The following is a 12746-nucleotide window of genomic DNA, read 5'->3' on the forward strand; positions in this document are numbered from 1 at the left end:
AAAGCCGCCTGGCTCGGGAAGAGCCGCGAGGCGGGAAAATTCCGCGCGTAGGCGGAGAGGAGACCGGCCGGGCAGAGGCGGCGCCTCCCCCTCAGAGATGGGGGCCGGTGAGTCCATTGAGGCCCCCTGAGGACGGCGGGGGGGGGAACCGAGTAGCCCCCTCAGGACACCGGAAGCCGCGTGGGGGGGTCGCCCCCCCGCCCGATTTTGCCCCGTGGGGGGGGGTTGTGTGACTCCTCCTCCCGTTTCTCCAAAAAAGGCGAGGGGGCGGGGCTTCGCCTGGAGGGGCGTGGCCTCCCTTATAAATATCGGCGCCGGGCGGCAGGCACCCTCATTCCTCGGGCGCTCCGCTCCTGCTTCAATCGCGCTTCAATAAGGAGGCTCGTCTAGCTTATATATATTATTATTTTATTATTATTATTATTATCATCATCATCATCATCATTCCCGCTGCCGGCTCCTTTGACGCCTCCTCGCTTTTTATTTTTTTTTAATTTTTTTTTCCCCCCCCCCATTCTTCTTCTTTCACCGCCTCGCAAGTGTTCGCCCCCGCCATGAATGGTTTCCGGGACAGCAGGATCGAGGAGGGCACCTTCCTCTTCACCTCAGAGTCGGTGGGGGAAGGGCATCCAGGTGAGAAGAGGGGGGGGGGACGCCTGAAGGACCCGGCTGTACCAGGGAGGCGAGGGGGGGGCGCGTGCGCGGGGGGGGGGGAGACGGTGATGACTGAGGCGAAGATGGACGGGCGGGCGGGAGGGCGGGCGCGCGCTCCGCCGCTCGCCGCCTGATTGGCCAGCGCGCCCCGGCTGGATGACGTAACGGGGCGGCTGCGGAGACTCGGGCGTGTGTGTGTCTCTCTCTGAGGGGGGGGCGATTTGAGGGTGGGGGTTTTTTGACACGACCCCCTTCTCTCTTTTACCGAATTTGGAGCCTCTCCGTGTGTGCGGTGGGGGAGAAAGGAAACGCCTGCGGCACTCCCTTCCCCTCCCTCCCTCCCTTCCTCCGCCGTCTCGGAGCGGCCACGCGAGCCGACCGGCGAACGAGGCGAGAGACGTGAGGGGAAGAAGGGAAAGGAAAAAAGCGGGGCCCTTCTCGCGCACGCGCACTCCCGCTTTTATGGCCTCGGCGGCGCGCCCCGCATTGCAGGCGACCACGTGGTGCCCGCATGGCGAGACCTTGGGAGGAGAGGATGGAGGAGGAGGAGGAGCGGGGGTGGGGGGAGAGAAAGAAAAACCAACCAACTCTTTACCCCCCCTCAAAAAAAAAAAAAAAGAACCCACCTTCCCATGTTTTGCAAAGCGCCTCTTTGGAGGGGGCTAGGAGGAGGGGGGGGTACAAGACTTAAGGGTAAAACTTGGGTGGGGCTAGGAGGAGGAGAAGGAAGAGGGGTACAAGACTTAAGGGTAACACTGGGGGCTAGGAGGAGGAGGAGGGGGTACAAGACTTAAGGGTAACACTGGGGGCTAGGAGGAGGAGGGGGTACAAGACTTAAGGGTAACACTGGGGGCTAGGAGGAGGAGGGGGTACAAGACTTAAGGGTAAAATTTGGGTGGGGCTGACAGGAGGAGGGGGTACATGACAAGGATAAAACGGGGGGGCTAGTAGGAGAGGGAATACAAGATTTAAGAGTAAAACTGGGGGAGGAGAAGGAAGGGGGGTACAAGACTTAAGTGTAAAACTGGGGGGGCTAGGAGGAGGAGGGGGGGGGGTACAAGCTTAAGGTGTAAAACTGATGACAAAACCCTTTGCTGATTAAAGAAACCTAATAAAAGAAGCATTTGGAAGGTATAATTGGAAGGCTAAAGGGACCACTGGCCTGGAATGGAACATTAATTGCTCTAAAACAGGGGTGTCCAAACTTGGTCCCTTTAAGACTTTTGGACTTCAACTCCCAGAGTCCCTCAGCCAGCAAAGCTGGCTGAGGAACTCTGGGAGTTGAAGTCCAAAAGTCTTAAAGGGACCAAGTTTGGACACCCCTGCTCTAAAATAAATGGGCGAGTTTAAGAAAGGCACATCTTTTGAGCTCTTCTGCAACAAAGAGGCTTAAGTCGAGAAGAGGAAATGAGAACGGTAGGTCAGGGTTTAGAACCAGACGAGCGATCCTGGTTTGGATGCCTTGAAGGCATCTTCCCTTTTCCATTGTCTTCCGCCATGATGTCTGAGCTTTTTTTGGGTGGTGGTGGTGTTGTACTTCAGTTTGCAAAAAGGGCTGGTTTTCAGCAGTGGGACAAACCAAGCTTTGGTTGCCATGTTCATCTAAATTTGAGTTATTTCTTATTGGAATATTGCTGCATTAGATGTAACAGTGGGAGAGGTTTAGTGCATCGCCCAAGCCTCTGCTACAAAAGGGTAGGAAGGACTGGTTGACCATCATTTCCGCCATTGACATGTAGTCATTTGAACGCCATGTGGTTCATATTAAAAGGAGAATACTATAGTGTTCCCTGCAGGATTGATCAGATGTCTATAGTCTCAATTCCTCTGCTTTTGGGAATAAATAAAAAGTTTGATAGTAACCGATACACATTTAATACATGTACTTGGGGAAATGAATGGAGACCTTGCCACCTTCACTTTTAACTGTTCATTACTATTGTTCCTTTCATACCCGTAGTTATGACTCGGACTTGTTTGGGGAGCCATGCTATAGAATAACATCTCAAAGGTCATCTAGCCTACCTAATGCAGTTGCTAAAAGATACACAAGAGACAAGGCAATCTCTACAAAGTTTCTTTGGAGAGACTACAAGCTAAAAATTCCCTAAAATTTGTTCTGAGCCCCCAGCTCCAATTTATTTTATGAAACTGATAAAATTACATTTTACTATAGTACATAACATCAGTATGTACATAGTCTGTCTGTTGTGACATCTACCAGAATATTGAATTGCATTCTAAAACAATGGGAGCTACATCTCTACTCTTCACTCTGAGGGGGGATGTTTAATAATAAGAGTTGGAAGGGACCTTGGAGGTCTTCTAGTCCAGCCCCCGCCCCAACCCTACACCACTTCAAAAAAAATGGCTATCCAACATCTTAAAAATTTCCAGTTTAAAATATTGTGGTTTTTTTTTAAAGCTATAGAAGCATTGTCAAGGTTTTAGTAGCATTGCTTTGTGGTTGCATTGTTGTAAGATACTGCTTGTTTTTACAGGCTTAGGTACTCCAAAGCAGTCCAGCATTTTATCCCAGATTTTATCCCATAGCGACCAGTTATTCCTACAAGAAACCTACAGACAGGATATGAATGCAGTGATACTTGTCCACTTATTTCACCTCCAAGATTTCTAATCATCATAATATTATACTATACTGGAAGCCAAATCTTTCATGTTTCAGCTTTATTGATCACTAATTTTTTTAACAAATAGAATTCCAGACATGTTCCCTAAAATGTTCATGTTTCTAAGGTTACCATTTCCTCATAAAAGAATTGGGATGAGCCTTGATTATTAGCTTGATAATGCCACATTTAACAATGCAGTATGTTCATTTTTCTCTTGTCCTCAGTTGCCTATATCTGGGATTTTCCTCTAAAGATGCTTATTCTCCTTGTTGCCATCTTCTGTCCTCTAAAGAGCAGGGTGGTAGTAGGAGAGTGCAGATATAGCTTCTTATAATAGACTCGAAATCAGCAGGGGCTCTGTTAAGCTGCAGTTGACTGTAGGATATTCTAATTTTGTGTTTTCAAAGGGATGTAAAAGACAACCTTACAGTAAAGAACCGTGACAATGCAGGTCTTAATAATTGATAATATACCTACCTAGTAAACAGAGTGGGTTGAGTAAATCTAAACAATAACATCAGGAAGAGCCACTTTGGTATGTTTAATGGTGCCAGGCCAAGAGATTTGAATTGTAGTCCTATCTTGGGCAGAAAAGCCAGCTGGATGGCTTGGCCAGGCATGTTTTTCAGGCTTTATGAAGAAGACTGTGGCAAACCACTTCCAAGAATATTGCCAAGAAAACTGCATGGACTTCTCCAAGCAGTCACCAGGAACAGGATTGACTCAGAAGTTCACACATTTTAACACCGGGACAATTGCAGTTTTGTTATTCCTTGAGTAACTCCTATGAAGCAGCGAATTAGCAGAAACCTAGTTTTACCATTGCCCCCAAGCTAAGCAATATATACATGAATAACTCTTGAATAAAATAATATTTGCAAATTTTGGCCAGGCTATCTTCCGTGGTTTATTGGGCTTGTGCGCCATCGGCTTAAACTCAGCCCTTGTGACCCTTTATCTAGGTTTTCCTAAGACACTTTGTTTACGTCAAATACGGTCCTTACGGGACCGCCTGCTGTTACCACACGCCTCCCACCGACCCGTACGCTCCCATAGAGAGGGACTTCTCAGGGTGCCGTCCGCCAAACAATGTCGGCTGGCGGCCCCCAGGGGAAGGGCCTTCTCTGTGGGGGCTCCCACACTCTGGAACGAGCTTCCCCCGGGTTTACGTCAAATACCTGACCTTCGGACATTCCGTCGCGAACTGAAGACCCATCTTTTTATTTGCGCGGGGCTGGCTTAAATTTGGATTTTAATAAGGGGAATTTTATTAATTTTAAATGGGGTTTTAACTGATGGCAATTTTTTAACTTTGGGCTATTTTAAATAAGTTTTTTAAAGGGTATTTTAACTTGTATATTTGTATTGTTGGTTTTTATCTTGCCTGTACACCGCCCTGAGTCCTTCGGGAGAAGGGCGGTATAAAAATTAAATTAAATAAATAAATAATAAATACAAGAAATGATGGCTGCTCCCAGTTCATGTGCTAAGCATTGGATTGGCCTGAAAGGTTACACAGGATAGGAGGAATGGCTTGTTTGCCCTTATGTAAACTAAGTCACTCTGTTCCTTGTCGAAGAGACGGACAGATTTTGAGAAGGCGAGATTGTTTTAATTGATCGGTGAAGTAACAGATTTCTTAAAATGTGGAACAGTTACTTTTTAAAGCACAAAACACGAACAAATGTTCCCAGAATCGCAAAGAATGACGGAACCTTTTTTGTTTTCAGATAAGATCTGCGATCAAATTAGTGATGCTGTTCTCGATGCGCATCTGAAGCAGGACCCAAATGCCAAAGTAGCATGCGGTGAGTGCCCCTGGCTTTTTATGGGAGGGCTGAATGGTATATTCAGTATACATATTTTTTTAATCTGTGGAAGATTCTGTGGCACTTGGAACTGACAGGTGATCAATCTGTGTTCCAATGCAGAAACTGCTGCAAAGACTGGGATGATCCTTTTGGCCGGAGAGATCACCTCCACTGCCGCGGTTGACTATCAAAAAATTGTTCGTGAAACAATCAAGCACATCGGCTACGACGATTCTTCAAAAGGTGAGCGGGTTGTGAATGCCCACTTGGCTTAGCTACCTTTTTTTTTTCCCCTGGGTTTTGATAAGGAAGCTTTTTTTGGTTTGGATGCTGTTTCGCTTCCTCTTCTTTGAGGTTAAAACTTTTGTGCGTTTTAGGCTTTGACTTCAAAACGTGCAATGTGCTGGTTGCTCTGGAGCAGCAGTCTCCTGACATCGCTCAAGGGGTGCATCTTGACAGGAAGGAAGAAGACATTGGTGCCGGGGATCAGGTTGGTAGTAAGACCTTATTGATTTGTGATAAACTAGAACACGGGGGCATCAAACTCAGGGGCCGGACCCTGCCCGGGGCGTACTGAGATATGGCCCGCGGGCCCTGGAAACAGCGAAGGATCGGCCTACAGTGCTTTTGCCAGCAAAAATGGGCCCCAGAGCTCCGTTTTCAGCTGCCATGGCCGCCTGCAACCCTCTGCCAGTGAAACTGGAGCTTGGGAAAGCCCGTTTTCGCTGGCAGAGCACTTGGACCGCCACAGTCACCCCTGACAAGAGACATCGAGCTGGCTCAATGCTCACCCCGAGGTCAAATACCACTCTGATGCGACCCTCAATGAAATCGAGTTTGACACCCCTGAAGTAGAACCTAATGTGAATTCCTAGCCCTTGCCTGTTTTGAGTCTGGAATTTATTGTTTCACATGTTGTTCTTGCTTCAGGGTTTGATGTTTGGTTATGCTACTGATGAGACCGACGAGTGCATGCCTCTGACTCTTCTCCTAGCACATCAGCTGAATGCAAAACTGGCAGAACTCCGCCGGAATCATATTTTGACTTGGCTGCGACCAGATTCGAAGACCCAGGTAACGATGGTTGGCGTCTTTCAATTAGGAAGTGGGCCCCCCTGTAGGCAGGCTCAAGGTTCCTTTTCGGCCATCATATGAGATGTGTTCCTTTTTGGCTCCATTTCAGGTGACTGTTCAGTACAAGCAGGATCGCGGGGCCGTCATTCCCATTAGAGTCCACACAATTGTCATTTCCGTTCAGCACGACGACAGGATTGGACTGGATGAGATGAGAGATGCCCTGAAGGAGAAAGTGGTCAGAGCGGTTGTGCCTGCAAAATACCTGGATGATGATACCATTTATCATCTGCAGCCTAGCGGCCGATTCGTGATCGGTGGCCCCCAGGTATGTCAGCTGTTGCATTTTTGTTTGTTGTCTAATCTGGACATAACAGTATATTGGCAGCCTTCTGAAATGACCACAGCGGGAAAGTTCAGAGGCACTTGGCAGTATTTTATAACAAAGCCAGGACTTTGTAAGATAGATGAGATGGTTTTAAAAAAACAGAATAACAAGAGTTGGAAGGGACCGTGGAGGTCTTCTAGTCCAACCCCCTGCTCAAGCAGGAGACCCTATGCCATTTTAGGCAAATGGTTGTCCAGTCCCTTCTGAAGCCTCCAGTGTTGAAGCATTCACAACTTCTGGAGGCAAGTTGTTCCACTGGTTAATTGTTCTCACCATCAGGAAGTTTCTCCTTAGTTCTTGATTCCTTCTCTCTTTGTTCGGTGTTCATCCGTTGCTGCTTGTCTTGCAGATTTTACCCAAGATTTATACCAGAATTGCATAATAAGCACAATTGTTGTTTTAGGGAGATGCTGGTTTGACTGGCCGGAAGATCATTGTTGACACTTACGGTGGTTGGGGAGCCCACGGAGGAGGGGCCTTCTCTGGGAAAGATTACACAAAAGTTGACCGTTCAGCTTCTTACGCTGCCCGCTGGGTTGCCAAATCCCTTGTGAAGTCTGGCCTGTGTCGACGGGTACTCGTTCAGGTATGTTCAGCCGGTTTCTTGGGAGCTAAAAAGATGCTTGGATCAGTTTCATTCCGACATGCTCCCCTCGCTCTTCCCTTTTCGGGGGATGAGCAGTGCTGTCTAAAGTGCAGAAAGAGATTACATTAAATAGCCTGAGGGATTAAGAAAGGGGAAAGGGAATATAGCTAAATGTGATGTGCACAGTGCTATTTGTTATATAAGTCCATGCCTTTTTATGGTTTTTTATAAACAATGCTCATTTCCATCCTGCCCATAGGCTACATCTAGCCTTTTGCACTTCTTACTTCTGACTGTGATGAAATGCATCAGTTCCAGCCATTTTCCTCTCACTGTCAGCGTTACAAACCCCCCCCCACCCCAACTCCAAGTAAAAACTCCAAGTAAACTGGCACATCTGGGAAAACCCGAATCTGAGAGGTCCAGGTTTTCCCTCAGTAAATCAAACCCCCCCCCATCATCCCCTGACTCCCCAGTCGATCACATGCTCCAATGACATCCCATCCCATCACAGCACTCCAACTCCTCCTCCTCCAGATGCAGGATGGCCTGACCTTGACCGACAGGAAGGATGCTATTATGTCTAAAGACAACCCCTCTATTAAATCCCCCCTCCTACTTTCCCACACATGAGAAAGTGGCAGCACGGAAGCTTCCGGCCTAATGTGGCTTCCAAAGCTGACACTCTGCCCTCTTATATTCATTGGGCATTTATTCATTCTTGACTGTTGCCTTGTTTTCTTAAGCCTTTTTAAATACACCGAACTTCCGTTTTTCTCCCTCCACATCCAACCCTTAATATCCCTTAGAAAAACTGCAAAAAAAAGTCATACCCACATTTGTTTCCTCCATTTTCCCTTCAAAGGGCAACTACTTTTGTCTTTTTATGTCATTTTGAGGTTCACATTCTGTGCCTTGTCGTGCAGTCTTTATCCAGTATCTGCTACAGATGAGTGGGGTTTCTGTCAGCAGACATTCCAAAGGTGCTTTTTTCAAGAGGCAAGTGGACTTTTTCTTTGAAGACATTTCGCTTCTCATCCAAGAAGTTTCTTCAGCTCCGACTGGATGGTGGGGAAATGAGAAGCGAGACGTCTTCAAAGAAAAAACCAGAAAGTCCAGTTGCCTCTTGAAAAAAGCACCTTTGGGACAAACTGGATGACTGAGAATCTCCATAGACAGTCAGCAGGCATATTGCCTGTATCCCAAAATACAATATTTAGTTTTGAAATAACAGCACTGAAAGCACGATGAGTAAAAGACACAAGAGTTTTTGAAAAACGTGTTCTGTGATTTTGGAAGCTAACAGCCCCCCAAAAGGAGGAGTTTCCTGTTCCTATTTGGTGGCCAAACCCCACTGTGTTCCTTCCTACTTGTGGTTCCTCTTTGCTTGCAGGTCTCTTATGCCATTGGAGTCGCCCATCCGATATCAGTCTCTATTTTCCACTATGGCACCTCTCAAAAAACGGAGCACGAACTGCTGGACATTGTGAAGAAGAACTTTGATCTTCGCCCGGGGGTCATTGTCAGGTAAAACATGGTAACGCATGTCCATATACAAACATGGGAAAGACATGGGGGTTAGGAAGGAGGGGATCAGGCATAAACGAGCAATGGCCGTTGGGCAAATCTGCCCTTAATGTGCCAACGTTTTGTCCTTCCTTCTGTATGCGTCATACCCACTACGAAGAGACAGAGGAAAGCGGCCGGCCGAGCACCGCGTGTCTTGGTTGTGTGGTCACAGGAGATGGCTACAATATCAATCAAATCCAGAGGTGATGTCCCTGCATTGGGGGGGAGCGGAATGCGCACTTGAATGCCTTCTAGCTAGCAGCATGTTCTTTGATATGTGAGTGTCCAGGTAGATTAGATTAGGAAACAGGTGTTATGTAGGTGAATGCTACCTTACTGGGAAGCTGTAGGAAGAGAATCTTGCAAGTCTGAATGCCCTTTCCTTCCCTTTATCTTTGTGAGAACTGGGAAGGGGGCTGTCTGAGATGCTGACTTATCCTAATTCTTGCTCCAGACTCAAGACCTCTTTTTTGACCTTGATAAGCAGTTCTTCTCTCAAGGCCATTCCCTCTGACCTCTAAAGTGATAATTTTTGTGGGAGCCTGCCCTGAGAGACTGGGAAGAATTTGCCTGGAGAGGGGAAATTCCTGGAAAGCGAAACATCTTTGAGAGGCTGACCTTATAAACCCGAAGATACTTTTAGGTGGTTGCTTGACACCTTCAAAATAATTTCATGGGGAGATTTCACTTGCTGTGTAACACCAGCTACATTGGCAATTGAAATGTTACTTTCTGAACAATGCCAGGACTGTAGGAGTAATTTATAAAAGGTTTTAATTGCTACACAGCAAGCGTATAATAATACCAGGAAGTAAAACTCCCATGATTAATACGGTAACTACAATTTTTTTTATGGGTTTCTGTTCCGATTGAGCTGAGGCAACAAGAGTCGTTGGTTAACTCCTTTTTTTAGAGATCTAGAAAAACTGCTGAGACCTAGAAAAACTTTTCTTTTTTGTTCAGAGGCTAGCCATCCTAGGTAGAAGTTGGTTGTGACTTTGGGGGCGGGGGGAAGCTTAGCTCCGCCGACAGGTAGCACGGGTTTGTGTGCCTATTATCTGTCAGGGAAGTTTGCCTTGAGCTGGGCTGATGTTGAGATAGGAAGTATCCCTTCTGGAGAACTTCTCTGGTCTAAGTATAGAAGGTAAGTATCTCCTTGCTAAGCCGGGGAAGTGGGGAAGTGGGGCTTAGATTTCCAAGACGCGCTTTGGCAATGCTGTTTGTGAAGCTAAGATGGTCAATCCCGCCTCTTGTAGAAGGATGATGGTCTCTGGGGCCAAGAAGCGTTGACCGTCCCCGCTAACTCGGCGGCCTCTTGGGATGTAGGTGCTTTTTGCTTCGTTTTGGGGTGAATGCTGTGTATTGAGTTATGGACTTGTATATTCCAGGGAGCTGGATCTGAAGAAGCCTATTTATCAGAAGACTGCAGCCTATGGTCACTTTGGTAGGAACAACTTCCCCTGGGAAGTCCCCAAAAAGCTTAAATACTGAATATGTTGGGCTTCTTTCCCCCAGACCTGTTGGTGTACATTACAGAGAAACCTTCAGGCTCCTTTGCGGGAAAGAGCCCCCAAATCCCTCAATTGGTCCTATCCTTCTCTGCTCTTAAAACTTGGCACACTGTTCACGACCATGAATTATCAGTCCTCTGGGGAGGGGCCGCAAATTGCACTGTGCTTTCTCCTCTGCCTGGTGTGGGCTTGACGTACGAGCCACTTGAGCCTAGGCACCATACAAAAAATAATAATAATAATAATCCATAGAGAAAGAAAGGCTGTAACCGAAACAGTGCTCCAGCCTTACCTTTTGCATCGCCCAAAGGCTTTCAACCTTACCTTCAAAAAGGAAAAAAAAAATCCCAAGAAATGTCCCATGTGATGTGTATGCAGTCCGTGGTTTTTACCTCCTCTGCCCAGATGCTTAAGAAGCAGGGCGGTGCCAGCAGCCGGTTTTGGAGAATGCCAAGGCCGCCGCCTCAATTGATTTCTTAGGAACAGCGGCCGGTTGCCTAAGCAGAGAGCTTGCATGTTACCCAACTCCCGTTTGCAACTCCTAAAAGTGCGGTTCTTAAAAACGTTTCTTAATAACAGAGGCAGTCCTGATTCCGTGCTTTTAAAATTCCAAGTCGGCATCACATTGTGATCCTTTCCTGCTGCTTTCTTTGAGGTTCATTTTTTTTTTTAAACCTATGCAGTTTTAGCACTAGCCAGACCTCAAAATTTCCCCTCCCCCCCTTATCAAATGGGCGCTTGGGCAATCTTGGTAATACTATAGAGAGGTCAGAAGATGGTACCCAGGACTTGTAGGCCACACACTTTTGGCACCTGGATATTTTTTTTTTTTTTTTATTCTTTTGGTTAGAGCCAAGAACTTCATATTGCACAAAATTCCCAGTTTACTTTCACAGTCGAGTCCAAACTGCATTCTGAAGTACTGGCGTAGCTACAGAGAAGCCAGGCCCCTTCAGAGCACACGTGCAATTGGGAAGGTTGTGGGAAGATTACCTACATACTTGAAAAAAAAAAAACTTTTTAATAATTGCTTATTTATTGTGTTTGGGATGGGGTGTGAGTACAGAGAAGCCCTTGTCCCAAATGGCAGCTTTTAAAACTTTACTTTTGACACCATGAAATTCCTTGACAGTTCCCAGCATTCCCTGATAGGCCAAGGTGTCCTACAGAAAAGCCTTGGGCGTAACCTACAGGGGGTCTGGCTTGTGTAAAACAGGGGAGGGCAGTGCTGGGGGGGACCTGACCATGGGAAAGGCTAACTTGGTTGGTGTTGTACAGAGAAGCCAGCTTGTTTACTTGCCCGTCCCATGGTCAGTATCCTAAACAGGAAGTGCCTTTTGCGTTCCACTTTTTATTTTCCTGGGCGTTTTATTACATATGTCTGGTTCTTGAAATTCCACATTAAAATCTCAATAAAGTGCTAGGTTCTATCTTAAAACGACGGCACGTTGTAATGGTTTGAATTTTGTTTTTTAAAAAAGGTGAATGTTTTCCCCTCCAATCGTGTCTGACTGGGGGGGGGGGGCAGCGTTCATCTCTGCTTTCTAGCTGCGAGAACCAACATCGTCTGAAGATGCTTCCACGACGGCTATACGCCAAGGCCCACGGGAACGCTGTTTTCTTCTCGCCAAAGTGGCACCTTCTTATCTGCTCACATTTGCATGCTTTCGAAATGCTTGGTTGGCAGGTGCTGGTGCAAGAACGTGGCAGCTTTAAGACTTGTGGACTTCAATAGAATTTAGAATAGAATTTTTTATTGGCCAAGTGTGATTGGACACACAAGGAAATTTGTCTTGGTACATATGCTCTCAGCGTACATAAAAGATCATCAGCCAGCATAGCTGGCTGGAGAATTCTGGGAGCTGAAGTCCACAAGTCTTAAAGCTGTCAAGTTTGAAGACCTCTGATCTAAACTGTTGGGGTGTGGCTTAAAAGAATGGCTTCCCCAACCGTAGGTCTTCCCTTCCTGCTGCTGGACTGATTTTCATGAGCCATTAAAAGAAGCGGAAGACATATTCAGCAAATTCCTGTCTAAAGCACATTCCCCGGATAATCTGTCTCAAAATATTGGGTGGGAGGTTACCATTTCATTCAATGGATAACATTGAACGAAATGCTCCCCTCTGCTACTGAATAGGACAAAAGGACTTGAAGAGAGTTTGGTTTGTTTCTGAAAGCGATTCCAGGCCTATTTTCCAAAGCCAAGACCCTGCTTTCTGGCTGTCTGAACACGTGTCTTATGTCAAATGCTACTAGATTCTTTTAATATCCTGGCAGTGAAGTACTCCTTCCTCCTATTCTTACAATAACAACCTGGTGAAGTGAGTTGGGTGGAGAGAGGAATTAGCCCAAAATCACTCAGCTGGCTTTTGTGACTAGGGTGGGGCTTGAACTCAACTTGTCTCTGGTTTCTAAGCCAGCACCTCGGCTATTGCACCAGACCGGCACTCTTAACATTTGTAGTATCACAAGGTTAAAGGCTGGGTTTTACAGCTTATTTTGCATGAACCCGCCTGATTT

The 12746-nt window shown here is 46.6% G+C and overlaps 1 protein-coding gene across 1 annotated transcript; it reads left to right on the forward strand.

The window, feature by feature from the left end:
- The first annotated feature begins 351 nt into the window (after positions 1 to 351).
- On the forward strand, positions 352 to 11667 carry MAT2A (methionine adenosyltransferase 2A). The gene is made up of 9 exons (XM_058194524.1): positions 352 to 633; positions 5018 to 5095; positions 5219 to 5341; positions 5476 to 5588; positions 6029 to 6172; positions 6282 to 6500; positions 6964 to 7146; positions 8540 to 8673; positions 10104 to 11667. Exons 1-9 carry the CDS (start codon positions 555 to 557, stop codon positions 10204 to 10206), a joined length of 1176 nt encoding a protein of 391 aa, XP_058050507.1. The 5' UTR covers positions 352 to 554; the 3' UTR covers positions 10207 to 11667.
- The last annotated feature ends 1079 nt before the right edge of the window (positions 11668 to 12746 follow it).

Source organism: Ahaetulla prasina, chromosome 9 (assembly GCF_028640845.1).
Source record: "Ahaetulla prasina isolate Xishuangbanna chromosome 9, ASM2864084v1, whole genome shotgun sequence".
Taxonomy (NCBI): domain Eukaryota; kingdom Metazoa; phylum Chordata; class Lepidosauria; order Squamata; family Colubridae; genus Ahaetulla; species Ahaetulla prasina.

Excerpts from the sequence above, each read along its gene's own strand:
- MAT2A (XM_058194524.1), top strand. The coding sequence starts at position 555 with ATGAATGGTTTCCGGGACAGCAGGATCGAGGAGGGCACCTTCCTCTTC. Across the intron at positions 634-5,017 it reads GGTGGGGGAAGGGCATCCAG|ATAAGATCTGCGATCAAATT; the intron begins GTGAGAAGAGGG and ends TTTTGTTTTCAG. Across the intron at positions 6,501-6,963 it reads TCGTGATCGGTGGCCCCCAG|GGAGATGCTGGTTTGACTGG; the intron begins GTATGTCAGCTG and ends TTGTTGTTTTAG.